At 35.5% G+C, this 17,832-nt stretch overlaps 1 protein-coding gene across 7 annotated transcripts in view; it reads left to right on the top strand.

Moving 5' to 3' along the window:
- The window catches only part of SETD2 (SET domain containing 2, histone lysine methyltransferase), a 137,281-nt gene that overhangs the window by 55,469 nt on the left and 63,980 nt on the right, over positions 1-17,832 (top strand). For all 7 annotated transcript variants that reach the window (XM_058557063.1, XM_058557030.1, XM_058557026.1 and 4 more), the window contains 7 exons: positions 880-1,003; positions 1,871-1,948; positions 3,617-3,714; positions 5,768-5,894; positions 13,390-13,524; positions 14,648-14,767; positions 16,295-16,957. In XM_058557063.1, the coding sequence (XP_058413046.1) occupies positions 880-1,003; positions 1,871-1,948; positions 3,617-3,714; positions 5,768-5,894; positions 13,390-13,524; positions 14,648-14,767; positions 16,295-16,957 (1,345 nt within the window). The remainder of the gene's footprint in view (positions 1-879; positions 1,004-1,870; positions 1,949-3,616; positions 3,715-5,767; positions 5,895-13,389; positions 13,525-14,647; positions 14,768-16,294; positions 16,958-17,832) is intronic.

Raw genomic sequence — 17,832 nt, 5'->3', positions numbered from 1 at the left:
TTAATAGGTACATTGATTATGTCAGTATGTTGTAAGCAAATTTAAAAATTTACATTTTTAAAATCTCTTTGGTTAGCGTTAGGGCATGTTTACTTTGAAGGAGTAAGACAAGACTTCCAGGCGGATCATTTCAGGTCAGAACTTGGGAGCAAAGCATAGAGAAGCATTTGTCTACCTGGAGGTAATACTTGAAGTCATTGGTGAGAATGAGCTTTATAGAATAAAGGAAGGGAGAAGAGACTGAGAATTTAATATCTTCAATAGGGAGGAAATAGGTAAATAACTAAGGAAAGAACAATCAAGGGTGGAAGGTAACTGAAAGAAGCTAAAAAGAGAGATTAATCATAATTATTGATAAATACTAGAGAAAGCTCACAGAATGCAGTCAAAGAAGATATATTTGACCTTTAACATCATTAGAAACCTTTGAGAGTAAAGGCGGTGGAAGGGCTGCAGTATTTGTTTAAGTAGCCTTCTTTTTCCCTAGAACATGAAGACTCTTAATTTTTCAGTGCCTGCTGATTTCTTTAGAGCTATTTCTCAGCTGTGAATCACTGTTTTCATGTTAATGTAAACAAGACTTGAAAGTTTGTTTTAATATCTAGTTAGAGCAAGATATGCATTTTGGTATTATGTAGAAATTATAAAAGCTTCTTAGAATCAACATTCTTTGGAAGGTATTAGGAAGGAGAAAATTAACCTTGGTTATGTGCTGGGTACTTTGCTAGGTGCTTAAGGTATTTTAATTACATCTTGTGTAATACCAAATATATCCACTTTGCAATATTTCTTTAAATTTATTATTTTTTACATGGATATGTATGTTTTCCACATAGCTCCTAGGCAGGAAGTGCTACTGTTTTTTTTTTGTTTTGCCAGGAACACATTTGTCCTGGAATATTGTGGAGAGGTACTTGATCATAAAGAGTTTAAAGCCCGGGTAAAGGAGTATGCACGAAACAAAAACATCCACTACTATTTCATGGCCCTGAAGAATGATGAGGTGAGCAGCATGAATGTGTTGCACAAACTATGTTTGTTTCTATATAGTTTGTTTCTATTTGTTTACAAAAAGGATGGTAGAGAGAGGTATTTACGTATATATATAATTGTGAACACACATGCTTCGTATTACAACTCTTAAAAATTATTGATGACCCCCAAAGAGCTTTTGTTTATGTGGGTTATATTTATCAGTATTTATCATATTAAAAATTAAAGCTGAGAAATTGAAAAATATTTATTAAACCATTTAAAAGTAACAAGTGGCAATATGTTGACACAAATAACATGCTTTTATGAAAATTATTTTCAAAAAAATTTGTTGTAGTGATGAGTGCCATTGTTTTACATTTTTACAAATCTCTTTGATGTCTGGCTTAATAGACTTTAGCTGGGTTCTCATACCTGCTTCTGCATTCAACCTGGAAATGCAAATTCTAGGGACCTACCCTAGGACCTGCTGAGTCTAACTCTAGGGGTGGGCCCAGCTCTTCAGGGGTTTCAGATATACACTGAAGTTTAGGAGCTACTGCACTGTGGTATAGCATGCACTTAAAATGAAGTTTTATACACATGAAATGAGATTGGAATATAATAGGATGTAAGAAATAGCTAGAAGCAAATGGGAGAGACAGTGGTAGACATGGAGATAATTTTGCCTATAGATAAAACATCTATAGTTAGCAGATCTTCAAGGGGAAGCAGTTGGATATTTGTCACTTTGATGTGTAAAGTAGTGTGAGAGAGCTGGCTAAAGGAAGGGAGGTTGGGGATGTGGGTCTTAAATTTGCCTTATGTTTTTCCTTTGCAAAATGCATGTATATTTTGAGGTCTCATTTTTTAATTCTTAAATTATCCTTTTTCCTAGATAATAGATGCCACTCAGAAAGGAAATTGCTCTCGTTTCATGAATCACAGCTGTGAACCAAACTGTGAGACTCAAAAAGTAAGTTGAGATAGATTTAAAGTTTGGGATATTTGTTCAAGATTGCTGTTCTGACCATTAATTTTAGATTCTATAGCAAAGGTACCCATGAATTTTATTTTTTAGTCATTTTAATATTTTTTTCCTACTTTATTGTTAAAAATTTTATTTTGAAATAAGTTTAGATTTTTAAAATAATAAATACTGCAGAAATAGTACAGAGTTCCCATATACATACCATCCTTCACCTAGCTTCCCCAGATGTTCACATCGTATATAATCATAATACAACTACCCAGTCCAGGAACTATCATCAACTATTAACTAATCGAAAAACATTTTTTCAGATTTTGTCATCCGTCATTTTTCTGGTCTAGGATCCAATCCAGGAACTCCCATTGCATTTAATTGTCACCCCTCTTTGCCTGTAAATTTTAAGTATTATTTCAAAGGTACCAAAATACAAAACTAAATTTTAATTTTGATGAAGTCCAGTGTGTACTATTCAGATTTTTATCAGCTCTTATCCGGGTGCCAAATTTGACTTTTTAAATAACGTTTGTAAGGGGCTGAATGGCCATAGATGAGAGGGATTATATGTGGTGTGCGTGTGGGTACACGGTTTCTCCTCAACAAGGCCAGGCTTTGGGTCTTGCTGATCTTTATGTCCCTGTGACTGGCACATAGTTGACACCTGATGAATTCATTTATTGAATTTGATATAACAGTTTGAGTTAATGATCTTAGTACCCTCTAATTTGTGTTTTGAGCTTAGATTTAACTATATATATATATACACATTAGAACATTGGTTCTTTTTTAGGTTAAGAAAGCGGTGGACCCACTCCCTAGAAAAATACGTATCAATGATTCCCTCTCATATGAAATACTACTTTTGACTCCTGGATATTTTTTGTCCTTTGATCTGTGATATGGCTTTTCTAAGAGCTGAGCCATATAATGAACAGAACCCAGTCTGGAATTATTTAACCTAAATTCTGGTTCTAATTTTACCTGCAGCCGGTGACCATGTGTCTAGCTGTGAGACTCCAACTGTACTGTGTTCCTTCATCTCTTTAAGTCTGGGTTTTTTCATCAGTAACATGTTCAGATGGTTTGGACAGGAGCTCTCGAGTTGACTTGCATCTTACATGTTTTGGAACTGTATGTGTATTTACCCCCATTTTAATTCTTGAGTCTTCTGCATCTATTCTGATGCTTCCCTTCCCTTTCACTACACTCAGCCATATGACCACTGCTTCATGAAATTAAACTATTGGTATCATTGTTTTCCTGGTTCCATGCCCGATCTTATCTTAGAACATAGTTCCTTTTAACATAATATAAGGTAATATAAATTTGCCTGTGATACTCAATGACACCAAGCTTTCCTTATTTGCCTATTTTTAGTACAAGTGAATTTTTATTATGTGGAAATGTGTTTTAAGATAAGTTAAAGTAGCAGTTAGTTTTATTAGAGACAAATTATAGATGATATTCAATCTGGTAGTTCATTAAATAAGAGTAACACTTGAGTATGTTAATTTACTTAAAGAAAAAAGTTGGCTATTTGGAAAAGCCTTTATTGTTTAAAGTGGCACATGCATAATTAAGACAGATGATGATGATCTTTTAAACACAGAGATTAATCAGTTACTAATTTCTTTTCTTTTAAAAACAACATCTCAGTGGACTGTGAATGGACAACTGAGGGTTGGGTTTTTTACCACCAAACTGGTTCCTTCAGGCTCAGAGTTAACATTTGACTATCAGTTCCAAAGATATGGGTGAGTATTGTTTCTGTTCTGTATTGCTGCTTCTGATGGGGAAATAGACTGCTCGATACAGAGATATAAAACTTTGATGTGGATTACTAAGAAGTTTATATATATACTATCAGCTCTTATCTATAGTGTAGTTTAGTTTTGTGTGTTTTTCCTACTATATAACGCTTCTGTCCCTTAAAGGATATTGTACAGGAACTACATAATTTTCCTCTGAACTTCATGTGTCATATAATTATGTTTCTAATTAAAAAAACTTTATTATAGAAATGTCAACTGTGTGTGTAAAGAGAATAGTATAATAAGTGCCTGTGTATCCATCATTCGTCTGTCAATTATCAACTCATAACTAATCTTGTCTCATCTATACCATATTGTACTCAGAAAAATAATTTATAACCTAGTTCTTTCTACCAAAAACAGTAACTGATGCAGTGAATGAATGTGGTTTTACAAAGCCCCAATAAAAGGAACAGGGTTCCTTGGAGAAATGTCTGATTTCAAGTTTGAGACAGGAATTGAACAAGATGATCCTGGATTATCTTGTTGTATCAGAAAACCAGTTATAAAAGATTAGGAGGGTCATGTCAAAGGGACTCAGGAACTAGCTTGAATAGGCTCTCACTTACCAAAAATGGGAGAGTTCTTATTAACGCTTAAGCATCAATAAGGATAATAACTACAGTGGTTTGTACACATTATTTAAAAATCCATGAGTTTTAATGATACTTTAAAAATAAAACTGCATTAGTCATAACTGAAGAGAACCAATTCATGATTTTGAAAACTAGTTTAAAAATTAAAAAAGGAAAAAAATCAAGCATTTATCCTGCCTTCCCCAAGTGAATTCTACTTCAAGTTAAACCAAATGATTGGTGAGAAGTTCTATATAGAGGTTATTTCAGCTAATAAATGAATTAGTAACTGTATCACCATTTTGTAATACCTCATGAACTAATGGATCTAGGCTATGGTCAGGTATTCTGGGGATGTGCAGACCAGGTTCTGTGTAGGGCTCCATATTTTTTCTCTTGTGTTTCTTCTGTCCTCTTTGAAGGAAGGGAAACTGGAAATCAAGTGCTGTTTATGATTCCTTGGTCTGTTTATTTATTTATTTATTTTTTAAAAGATTTTATTTATTTATTTTTTCCCCCCCAAAGCCCCAGTAGATAGTTGTATGTCATAGCTGCACATCCTTCTAGTTGCTGTATGTGGGACACGGCCCCAGCATGGCCTGAGAAGCGGTGTGTTGGTGCACGCCCGGGGATCCGAACCCGGGCCGCCAGCAGTGGAGCGCGCACACCTAACCGCTAAGCCATGGGGCCAGCCCTCTTGGTCTGTTTATTGAATAATTTATTTTTGTACCTCTGATTGCTGCTGTCATACACTAAATCTATCAGTTTACTTTTGGAATAGTCCTTAATGTTTGCCTCAGGTAGCTCTGGTCGCAGAGTAAATAAATGGCAGAGGTAGTTTGTATCTAGGCCTGCAGACTTAGGCCTGTGTTCTTTTCACCACTTTTCCTGGACTCTGTGGTTACATTTATTTATTACTATATTTACTGTTAGTGTCTCATTCTTATGTGATGGTAACTTTTAATAATCGTGTTTCCTTTTAAGTATCCTGTACAAATAATACATTTTATGTCTGTGTATATCTTTTTATAATAATACATTTTGTTTGTTCTATGTGCTGGTTAAATATTTACATATAATAGATGTTGAACTATTTAAGCAATTTTATTCTTAAGCAAGTGTGTATATGATCACTTATTTTCATACATTAGTAGGTACTCGCATAAAATGGAGAAATTACTCATTAGCTTCTTGGCTAGTTTTGTCTGGATAATAAAGGAAGATTGGAAAAAGAATGAGTATTTTTTAAGAGCAATTTTCAGGCATTTCTGTTAGGTAGTATCAGGTGTGTTGGAGTCTCTTAAAATAATTGTTTTTTTCTTTAGGCTATATTGACATCTCTCTTGTATTTGTTATATTGTTGATAATTTTATATGGTTTACTTTCGTATAACTGACGTCTTTCTTATGCTCCTTGAACAGAAAAGAAGCTCAGAAATGTTTCTGTGGGTCAGCTAATTGCCGGGGTTACCTGGGAGGAGAGAACAGAGTCAGCATCAGAGCAGCAGGAGGGAAAATGAAGAAGGAACGCTCTCGTAAGAAGGATTCAGTAAGTGTTCCATCCTTCTTTCGACTTTTACCATATACATTTTAAGAAGGGAGGTAGTTTTTCTGATTGAAGTTTGAAAAGTCAAACTACAACCAGAGAAATTCAGGATCAGATGAGATAACCATAGAAAAGAAGTATGGTTGCTATTTTTATTTCAGGTTCATAGAGATTAGAATTAGGTCGTGAGAACTATTGAAGTCATCTTGAAAACACGTGGGCTAATAGTTTTTCAGAACCTATAAAACTCCTAATCCTAAATGCAAATAAAATGTTTATCTGTTACCTCACTTAAGTCTGATCTGCATTACTAATCTTTTAATATTGGTTTGTCTTTTGTTTGAAACTGTAAAGTTTGCAAGTGTTCTTAAAATGTCTGAAAAACCCTCTTTGGAACATAAGGCGAGTTTTGAGAGGTAACAGGCAACCCAAGAGTGAGAAAGGAATAGTCACAGATGATCTTTTTCATTTAATACATCAGAACAGTAGTTGAAAGCCTTTTTTCTACCCCGGCTTACCTGAGTTACTTCTGCAGGTGGGAGGTATCTTGTTACCGTACTAAAGGGATTTTTAACTGGGACAAGGACTTTGTTTTATTTTTAAAATTCCCACTCCCTTTTCATGAGGTTGCCTTCATCAGAGCAGTGTTTCTCAGCCTCAGAATCACCTGGCAGGGTCCATAGTGAAAATGCACGTTTCTGGGTCTGTCCCCAGATTAGCAGAGGGCTAGAAGAAAGGGCCAGCAGGGACTGGGGGAGGTATTAGTCAGCAAATCTCCTTGTGATTCTTCTGCAGTTAGCTCATTACTAAGCCTTTTAGGAACCAGTACTGTTAAGGCTTATAAATGCAGCAGTCTTACCGTTTAGATGAGGCGATAGAGGACATAATGTGGGGAGGGGATAAATGTATAATGGTTAAAAGATGATGTCAGCAAGCCCAAATTAATTGGAGAGAATTAATTATGGAGAATCAGAATTCTATAAGAAGACATAGCAAAAAGTGTTGGAAAGGGCTATTTAAAAATCCAAAAAAGGACCAAAAACTGCAAAAAAAGAAAGTTTATAACAAATACCCATGTTTCTACCCCCCAAGATGAACAGTTGCTATTTAGAGTTTTGTTTGCTTCAGCTCTCTTTTTAGAGAGCTGTGTAGTGTAACTGTATGCCAAGTGCTCTTCTAAGCATTTGACACGTGAACTCATTTAATTCTCAACAATAAGCCCTTAAGTTAGGTAAAAGAATTTTTCCTCTTTTACAGATGAGAACACTAGGGCACAGAGAGGTTACAAGGTCACCCAAGGTTACAAGGTGATGAAAATGAGCTAGTCTTGCTCTTGTCTTTGCTCTTAACCATTATGTTGCACTGCAGTCAAACTGTAAAGAGCAGTCCCCTCCCCTCTGAGACAGTTGTGGTCATAACAGCCAGTGTTTCTGCATTTTAAAATATATTGAGTTGTTTTGTGCAGTTTTTTTTTTTTAAACAGTTTTATTTATTTATTTATTTATTTATTTTTGTGAGGAAGGTCAGCCCTGAGCTAACATTCATGCTAATCCTCCTCTTTTTTCTGAGGAGGACCGGCTCTGAGCTAACATCTATTGCCAATCCTCCTCCTTTTTTTTTCCCCCCAAAGCCCCAGTAGATAGTTGTATGTCATAGTTGCACAGCCTTCTAGTTGCTGTATGTGGGACGCGGCCTCAGCATGGCCGGAGAAGCGGTGCGTCGGTGCACGCCCGGGATCTGAACCCCGGGCCGCCAGTAGCGGAGCGCACGCACTTAACCCCTAAGCCACGGGGCCGGCCCTTGTGCAGTTTTTGAAATGGTATTATACATATGTATATTTCTTCAATTTGTTTTTTTACTCTTAAAATTTGATCTATGTTGGTATATATAAAAACGTATATTTTTAACTGCTATAAAGTTTTTCATCATATGACAGTTTATTTACGTATATACCTACTAATTGACACTTGTGTTTCCAATTTTTTGCTCTTAATGTCACAGTTAATATTGCATATGTCTCTTCTGCACATGTTTCTTTAAGGTGTATCCGTGGAAGTGGAGTCACTGGGTCATAGCCTATTAATTAGCCTTCTTGACTTGACTATTACAAGAAATTTTTCTTTAAATTCCATTAAGGTTGCTATTTTTTTCACTTTTATTTCATATAATTGATAGTTTGCAAGAACAACCACAAAATAGTCATTAAACATGTTGACCTAAGCTAAAATCTCCATAAAAACTGCCCTTTGCTATTTCCTGTTTTCAAAACTTACAGAATAAATACATTTTTTAAAACTACATTATTGGTATGGAGTATCCTTGTAATATGGTGGTTTCTTGGGCAGTGTTATACCTCCATCGTATCAATATCTGATAGCTTTCTACCTTCCTGATAAGATTCAAGAATAACCTCAAGGAACCAAGGTGTAGGTATTCCTTTTTTTTTGTGAGGAAGATCAGCCCTGAGCTAACATCCATGCCAATCCTCCTCTTTTTGCTGAGGAAGACTGGCCCTGAGCTAACATCCGTGCCCATCTTCCTTCACTTTATGTGGGATGCTGACACAGCATGGCCTGACAAATGGTGCGTGGGTGCGCGCCGTGATCCGAACCCGGGCCGCCAGCAGCGGTGTGCGCGCACTTAACCACTACGCCACGGGGCTGGCCCCAGGTATTCCTTTTTTTGTTTGCTTGTTTTTATTCTGGTAATAGTGTGTTCATATCAGTATAGACCTTGGTATTTTAGACTGAATTAGATGTAACGTGAATTCAGTCATTCGGTGGGCTGAAGTCATGGTTTGCTCCAGATGTGAATTTGAAGTTATTCTGGAACAAAATCGTTTTGAATGAAACTTTGCCAGATAAAGGAATGACCCAGGGTTCCTAGAAGGGTCTCATTTGCCATTGACTGTAATGGAGAGTTTAACTCTAGTTTAGTTTTACTTGAATTGTCTCTTACTTAAATTCCCTTCTGCATTCCTAGATTCTGAGTTCTGGTCAGGTATAGTTGAGTAGAATCACAGAAGTAGCACCTCTTGAATTCCTAAGAGTGAGTCTTGAGAATTCTTTTGGGTAGGGGATGTCATGGAGAGGACAAGATAGCAGCAGTTTAAAATATAGTTTGCATATTTTAACTATTAACAAGAGTATGTTAATGGCGCTGTAGTCTGCGTCCCCCATGTTAGCCCTTGATTGGTAAACATTTTTTATTCCTTGCTCTTATGATTGCATCTATGTACAGCTTATCTCCTTAACAAAACTATAAGCCCTTCCAGGACAGGTGATTGTCTTCTTTGGGTATGTCACAAACTAGGTACTTAATTAAATACTTAGTTGATGGAGGTATAATAAGTCCCTAGTGTTATCTGATGTTAGTTGTAGTTTGTAAAGTACAAACAAGAAATAGTCTAAAACTTCCCTTAATCTCTTTATTTGAGTTTGTGAAACAAATTAATGATAACTAATTTACACAATAAAGAGGGTAAAAAGCTATATAAGAGAGGAATATTTGCTTTCAACACATAACGAACAAGTACTAATATCCAGAATATATAGAGAGCTCCCACTAATCAATAAGAAAAAAACAGCCGGCACAAAAGGAAAATAGACAACTTCCACAGACACTTCACTGATCTAAATAGCCAATAAACATATGGAAAGGTGTTCAACCTCATTAGTGATCAGGGAAGTACAAATTAAAACTACTATCAGATGTCATTTACATACTCACCAGATTGGTAAAAATTAAGTCTGTGATACATAAGAACAACAGGAGATCTCATACACTACTGGTGGGAGTGTAAATAGATACAACCACTTTGAAAACACTTTGGCATTATTTACTAAAGGTGAATATACATATACTATATGAAGCAGCAGTTGCATTCCTGAGTATATAGCCAGAGAGAAACTAGTTACAATGTGCATCAGGAGTCACAGCGGCATTGCTTATATTAGAAAAAGTAGAAACAACTCAAATATCCATTAAGATTAGTATGAATAAATAATAGTATAATCATATAATGAAAAAACTAGTCATGAAAATGAAGGAACTATGGCTGCATGCAACAATGTGGATGACTCCTAAAACGTAAAGTTGAAAGAAAAAGAAGCATGACACAAAAGATTTTGTCCAATATGATTTTATTTCCATAAAGATCAAAAATAGAAAAAATTAAATTATAATATTTAGGGATTTATGTATAGGTAGTAAACCCATTTAAAAAATCAGAGAACTATTTCCTAAAAAGTAAGGAGATATTATCTCTGGAGTGTAGAAGAGGCGGTGTTATAACAAGAAAGGGACACATGGAGCATTTCAGGAATGCTGGCAGTGTTCCCTTTTATTTTTGCATCTGAGTGTTGGTTTCATGGGTATGGCTCACCTATTTGTTTATGAAATCTATTTATTTACTAATTGTTTATATACTTTTGTTGTATGTATACTATATTTCATCAGGAAGTATTAAAAATGGTGCTTAAATCCATTGAAGATAGTTAATAGTAAAAAATACTAAAGAATTAAAAAAGAATAAGTAATTTCTTGGACTGATTAAGTACCTAACAGAATAAATTTTTAAGTGCTATAGAATTGTGCATATACATATAAATTTTCAATTACCAATAATTTATTAAACTCCTAATTTTTCTTATACTTTTATGTTAACTTTTAGTTACTTACCTTGAATCCTTTTTGGAAGGTGATGGCCCATAAATGAAAAATAAATACTTTTAGTAAATGTAAATTAATGAAAGCAGTCAAACTCAGTCATCCCCGTGCTCCCTCCTCCCCAGGTATCCTAAAAGTTATTAATTTCACAATTGTTTGTCCACTTGAGTACCCAAAATTATGGAAGCTGTATTATATCACTGCTGGGGTTGGCGTGCTTACTTTTATAAATCAATACAATCATTAAGCTTATCATTATAGTAGGAATGTTCAGAGGTTGTTCACCTTCTGTATTTTGTTTGCAGAATTTTTTTATTTATATAGTCATGCGTTGCTTGTAGACAATATGTTCTGAGAAATGCGTCGTTAGGTGATTTCGTCATTGTGCAAACATCATAGAGTGTACAAAACTAGATTGTAAGCCTACTACACACCTAGGCTATATGGTACTAATCTTATGGGACCACTGTTGTATATGTGGTCTTTCGTTAACTGAAACGTCATTATGTGGTGCATGACTGTACTTCAGTTTCTGCATTTTTATTGTTTATTTCCTTAAGATAAGAATGCTACTTTTTTATATTCTGGTAGTGCCTTTTATGCAGTAATATCTATTCGATAAATGTTTTTTGGATGAATGAAAGTAACAACTCAGTTTTGTTTCTAAGTTTTCAGAGTTATAGAATCATTATATGCATAATTATGAAAAGAAAATAACCCCATCTCTTGGCCCAGTGAATATTTGCACCTCAAAACTGTCAAAAGCAAGATTCTGGCTGTTGGATTTGCGGGGGAAAGTGGAATTTTAAAGCCCTTAGTCCTTCCTCTTCTAATCCTCTAGAATTTGGGATATAGGAAGTTTTACATTCAGGATATGCAAGGAGAAAACATCTCTAAGGAAATTGGATTAAGATTTGACTGTAAATTGGCTTTTCTGTTCATGTATTTAATCTATTCAAAACTTAAGAAATCGTACTGGAAGTGAAAAAGAATGAGCTTTAAATGTACATTTTAGAAGAAAAGGGTTTACGTATCTTCAACTTCTTGCAAGCAACATTTCACATTTATTTATTTTTGTTCTTTACCATAATATGAACTTTGGGGTATAATATGAAATAGAAATGTTCAGTGCCTTGCCTAAAATTATATTAAGTAGAACAATAAATAGCCGGTTAAGTAACAGAAAATTTCCTTGAGATTCTTTTCTTTTAGATTTGCTTTTCTCTGATTTATTATCAGCTCATTCTAGACTTTTATCATTTCATGCCAAGTTGATTTAATGCTTTCTTTGTATCTCCTCTTCTTCAGTCTCTATCTTTTCTAGATTTTGTTCTGTTATTGCCACACTAATTATTCTCAAATTCCGTTTTGATCATATTACTCCCTTGTTCGGGATTCAGTAGTAGAGCTTTCTTGCTTAGTCATGTTAAATCCGGATTCTTTTATATTACATCTGAGATGTTCTAATCTAACACCAGTCTTCCTTTTGATAGGATTTTTCTCAGTTCCTCACCACACCTTATCCACTCCGGCTGGGCTGAGCTATGCGCTATCATAATTGCCCATTTCCTTTTGTCCAAGCTTTCCCCTCTGCTTTACTCCTTCCTTCTCTCCTCTTGTCTCTCTTAACCTATATCTAACCCCACTTCTGTGAATTCACGTCTGGTGACTCTTATTTAACCACTCCCTTGCTTCTTAGGCCGCTTAGGTTTTTTAACATTAACATTTGTAGTTAATGCTTCATTGTTCATTTTCATACGAATTAATTTTATCTCCCTGATAGTAAGTTCTGTGAGGGCATCTTTTATAACTGCTCCAATACAGCTGGAAAACAGCCTTTGATAGCAAAAAAACAGACTTTTTTTTTTTGCTCTTTATTATTTAAATGTAATATTTGAAACATCCAAAAAATATATGTTATAAAGCATAATTATAAAATAAACCCTTGTGAGCACTTCTCTGCTTCTTTCTCTCTGCTTAGCCCCTAGAGGATACCACTGTTTTGAATTTTATGTCTTACCTCCTTTGCCTTTTTAAAATAGATTTTTCAGATATGTATCTATAAAAAAATTGTTTTTGAGGTGTATAAAAACAAATTCATACAGCACTTAATCTTCTGAAACTTGCTTTTTTCATATAACATTATGTTTGTAAGATTGATGAATGTTGTTGCATTTGGCTGCACTGATTCCTTTCACTGTGGTATAATATTACATTGTGTGAAAATGCCAGTTTATCCAACCTAGCCACAGACATTTGTGTTGTTGGCAGCTTTTTGCTATTATGCATGGTTACTCAGTGAGCATTCTTAGGATTGTCTGAGTACACGTGTGGAAGTTTCTTTAGGGTTTATTCTTAGGTGTGCAATTGCTAGGCATAGGGGATACAAATATTTTATTTTCAAGCTGATGCTTTCTTTTTTCTGACAAACTTTTCACCTAATTTGTTCTTTGTCTCCCATAAGGGCAATTTTTTTTTGTTTTGGTTCATTGCAATGTCTTCAGCATCTAGAATTATACTTGACATATAATAAGTGCTTGGTAAATATTTAATGAGTGAGTGAAATGCTTTTTGAATTGATCCAGTGTATACTTTCCTCAGCAGTGTATAAATATTCCGTTTGATCCAAATCTTTGCCTAGACTTGATATTATCAGACTTCTTAATTTTTTTCCCAATCTAACGAGTGTAACGTGGTTCTCACTGTGGTCTTAATTACATTTTTCTTATTACTGGTGAGACTAAGCATCTTTTCAAGTTGTTTGATTCTTATGTTAGTGGGTTTTTGTTGTTGTTGTTTTATAACCAGATATTTTTCTTTGCTGTGGTAGGTGGATGGAGAGCTAGAAGCTCTGATGGAGAACGGTGAGGGTCTCTTTGATAAAAACCAGGTGCTCAGCTTATCCCGGTTAATGGTTAGAATTGAAACTTTGGAGCAGAAACTTACCTGTCTCAAGCTCATACAGGTGATCACTTTGATATTAATTTATTTTTTATTTCTGAATTTGAGGTGAGACATTTAAACTATAATCAAGAATGATAAATGGAGAAGGAATAATTCTGATGAGAATAATTACTCTTATTTTTAAAATGGATATGTGAGTTCTATATGACTTTAAAAGCTTGTTCTCTTAAAAATGGCTTAAGAGTTCAGAATCATTTAATCTATTAGTAGATCTTGTTTGCTTTCTCGTTCTAGTCAAAGAACATGGTGGGATTTTTTTGTGTAACAGTTCATGACACTTGATATAGTTTTTTCCCCCCTTGATTATTAGCATGCCAAGGCCATTTTTACTACAGGATCTCAAAGCAAGGAATTTTAACAGTAATCTTATTTACTCTAGTTTATTAAGTATACCACAAATAGTTGGATAGTTGGATAATAAATGGATGATCTTTTTTTTTGAGGACGATTGGACCTGAGCTAACATCTGTTGCCAGTCTTCCTCCTTTTTTCTCCCTAAAGCCCCAATAGATAGTTGTATGTCATAGTTGTACATCTTTCTAGTTCTTCTCTGTGGAACGCTGCCTCAGCATGGCTTGACGAGTGGTATCTAGTGTCTGTGCCCAGGATATGAACCGGCGATCCCGGGCTGCTGAAGTGGAAACCTCAAACTTAACCGCTATGCCACCGGGCTGGCCCCTGGATGATTTTTTTAAAAACTAAGAGGGATAAAAAGACTTTTGAACAAGCTTCTGAAAGGAAGAGAGAAAAGAAAATGATTTAAAGGCTTATTTTTATAGTTTTAGCTTTTTCAGTAAAAATGGTGAAGTAATTTTTTTCTTAGTTCCTCAGAATTGAATTTCATTGTAATATGACGTATTAATATTTATATGATTTTCTACTTTAGTGAAGTCCAGGTTGGCTGGTTATATTTTAGGTATCAGAAAAGACTATAATCTCTTACTCTCTTACTTTAAAGTATTTATTAGTTGTATAGTTCTAGTTCAGCTGATCAAAATAGAGTTTCTGTGTTTTTTGTGGATATAAAACTCTTTAGTCTTCTCTGTGAGCCCTCTTTAATGCTCTGTCTGGTATTGCCTCGGTCCCCCAATACCCTGCATCCTGCTTCTCTTCCCCCATGGAAGAACACACACTCGCAGTCTTGCCTGAAGTCCTTTCTGGAACGTCATGGGCTGTCTTTGCTGTGGATCTGGATGGCAGAGCTAGGTGACGGCCGGGAAAGTAACCAGAAGCTTCAGGAAGAGGTCAGTTCACATTCAACTTGCTTGTTTCTTAAAAGTACTATATTGATTGCTTAGATTGAGGGTATGTGATAATATCAGTGATAATGAATTTAGCACTGTGTTTACTACTGGTATTAAATAATAATTTTATCATCCCAATGTCATTTCTGTACCTATAACCTGTACATATACTTTGCTAGTGGTGAGTTTGCCCTGTGGCTTTCTCTATAGTATTTCTTAAGGTTGGCACTGCTATGTAGTTTGAAACTGCAAGAGCAAGATATAATAATAATAATATAGTTAAGTGAAAGATCCAGTTTATTGCTAAAACCATAGTTTTAGAAAGATAGGAAACTATATGGAACTTAAATTCTGGGGTTCTAAAAAGTTAATGAAGAGCTGAATTCTGGATGACTAGAGTAAGAACATTTTGAGGAGTAAATAAGTGTTTTAAAAGATCTAAGTAAATGTTCATTGGCAGCATTGTTAGTGGAGTTGTGATATTTATACCTTCCCATGGAATAAACAGTATTTTCTAACTTAGTTTAAATGTAGTTTTTTTTGTTTTTTTTTTATTTTTTGTGAGGAAGCTCAGCCCTGAACTAACATCCATGCCAATCTTCCTCTTTTTTGCTGAGGAAGACTGGCCCTGGGCTAACATCTGTGCCCATCTTCCTCCACTTTATTTGGGACACTGCCACAGCATGGCTTGACAAGCGGTGCATCGGTGCGCGCCCGGGATCTGAACCCGGGCCACCAGCAGCAGAGCGTGCGCCCTTAACCGCTACGCCACGGGGCTAGCCCCAAATGTAGTTTTTTAAAATCTTAATTTCTGATATAATCCCAAAGACATTTAATAATACACTTTTAAAAACAAATGCGTGGGAGTGGGCAAATAAGTGATTGTCTTGCCTTCATCCTTCTCCAGGAGATTTGGCAATAAGTAGAAGCTGGGAAGCCTTGGGGTTTCTGTAAAACTACATTGGAGAGAGTACTTTGGAAGAAATTCTTGGATTTCAGAGTGGGGGGGGGGCTTGTTTCTGAATGAAGAGAGAGTCTCTCTTTGCTAGACAGCTGTTTATCAAAGGTTAAAGAGGTAAATAATATCTGCATTTTTTGTGTGTATATGAGACATCATTTAAGTCTTGTTGCACAGTTCCCAAGCCTGTATCATAGTCACTTGGAAAACTTTTTAGAAAAAGAAACTCAGAACAAGGTCCAGTAGTGTATATATTTTTTAAAAATTACCCAGGTTTGAGAAGTACTGGTGGAGAATATTAATCAGTGCTATGTTTTGTTGTGAGCAGTCCTCTGCTCCACATTTTATTCTTGCTGATCAGTCTTGTTAAAACAGTGTTCCTTCCTTTCTAGAGGAAAATAATATTATGACATTTAAATCCTTCTGTGGTTACAGAGACTTAGGTCTTAATTTAATAAGACAGTAAAAAAACCCACTGCTCCTACAGAAATGATCTAAGTCCCATCCAGAGGTTTGAAAAGTCAACTTGTACAAAGTGATGTGATTTTTTTTTTATTATGTTTAATCAGATTATAAAGACTTTGGAACACTTACCCATTCCTACTAAAAATATGTTGGAGGAAAGCAAAGTACTTCCAGTTATTCAACGTTGGTCTCAGACCAAGACTGCTGTCCCTCAGTTGAGTGAAGGAGATGGGTATTCTAGTGAGAATACATCACGTGCTCAGACACCACTCAACACACCTGATCCTTCTACCAAGCTGACCACAGAAGCTGACACAGACACCCCCAAGAAACTCATGTTTCGCAGACTTAAAATTATAAGTGAAAATAGCATGGACAGTGCAATCTCTGATGCTACCAGTGAGCTAGAAGGCAAGGATGGCAAAGAGGACCTTGACCAGTTAGAAAATGTTCCTGTAGAAGAAGAGGAAGAGTTACAATCACAACAGCTACTCACACAACAGCTGCCTGAATCTAAAGTTGATAGTGAAATCGCCATGGAGACCAGTAAGCTACCCACATCTGAACCAGAGGCTGACACTGAAATAGAGCCTAAAGAGAGCAGTGGCACAAAACTAGAAGAACCTATTGCTGAGGAAATACCGTCTCAAGATGAAGAGGAGGGTGTATCTGATGTGGAGAGTGAGAGGAGCCAGGAACAGCCAGATAAAACAGTAGATATAAGTGATTTGGCCACCAAACTCCTGGACAGTTGGAAAGACCTCAAGGTAAGAAGATATTTTTGTTCATTTTAACTTGAATTACTCAGGTTTAGAGTTCCACAAACCTAAGTCGAATTACCTACTTTTCTAGCTATACATATTGTTGAAAAATGGAATGCTATCTCTCTTACTGTCAGCTAATTATAAATGTCTCAAACATCTTTTAAACCTTGGCAAGAGATATACTAGCCAAACTAATAAACGAACGTCCCCTTTTTCCTCATTTAGAAAAGCATATCACAACAGTGAATTCAGTCATTCAAGTGCTCTTTACATTAAAAACAAAAACCCTTTGAGTAACAAAGCTATGATTCTGTTTGAAAAATCTGTGTAAGACTCTATGTAAGAAAAAATGAATGTTTAAATTAATTGGAAATTAAATTATTGGATTAACTAGAAATTAATTAAAAATAAAAGCTAATTAGAAAACCAAAGTAATTTAGCAAGTCTCATAAAAAAATGATTGAATATAAATTTCTATTCCAGTAAAACAAGTTTACGTGGAGCTAGTTGGTATTCAGTTCTGTTGTTGCTTCTGAAATAGGCCTGCCTTTACAATGGCTATTTCTCTGGACAAAAGATGTTATCTAGAGGAAAAAAGAGAGGTCTGGAACCCTTACGCCTAATATGTAATCTCTGGTTAAAGAACATAGCAAGTTGTGCAGGGTTTGCTTTGCAGAAAACCCAGTCTTGGTCTTGGATAACACAGAAGTGAACAGGATGAGCCTAGGAGAGATGTGGTACATTTTGATGTAAGCAATCTGGATCTGGGATCCAGGTCTTGAGGACTTTGTGGGAACAGGTTACTACCTAGCTTCTATTTTCCTGTTCCTCCTTTCTTCTGCCAGAGGTGAAGCAACCAGATAAACCAGCAGTACAGA

This window comes from Diceros bicornis, chromosome 2 (assembly GCF_020826845.1).
Source record: "Diceros bicornis minor isolate mBicDic1 chromosome 2, mDicBic1.mat.cur, whole genome shotgun sequence".
Classification (NCBI taxonomy): Eukaryota; Metazoa; Chordata; class Mammalia; order Perissodactyla; family Rhinocerotidae; genus Diceros; species Diceros bicornis.
The sequence above is the reverse complement of the archived record's forward strand: the minus strand, read 5'-3'. Positions and strand labels throughout refer to the sequence as shown.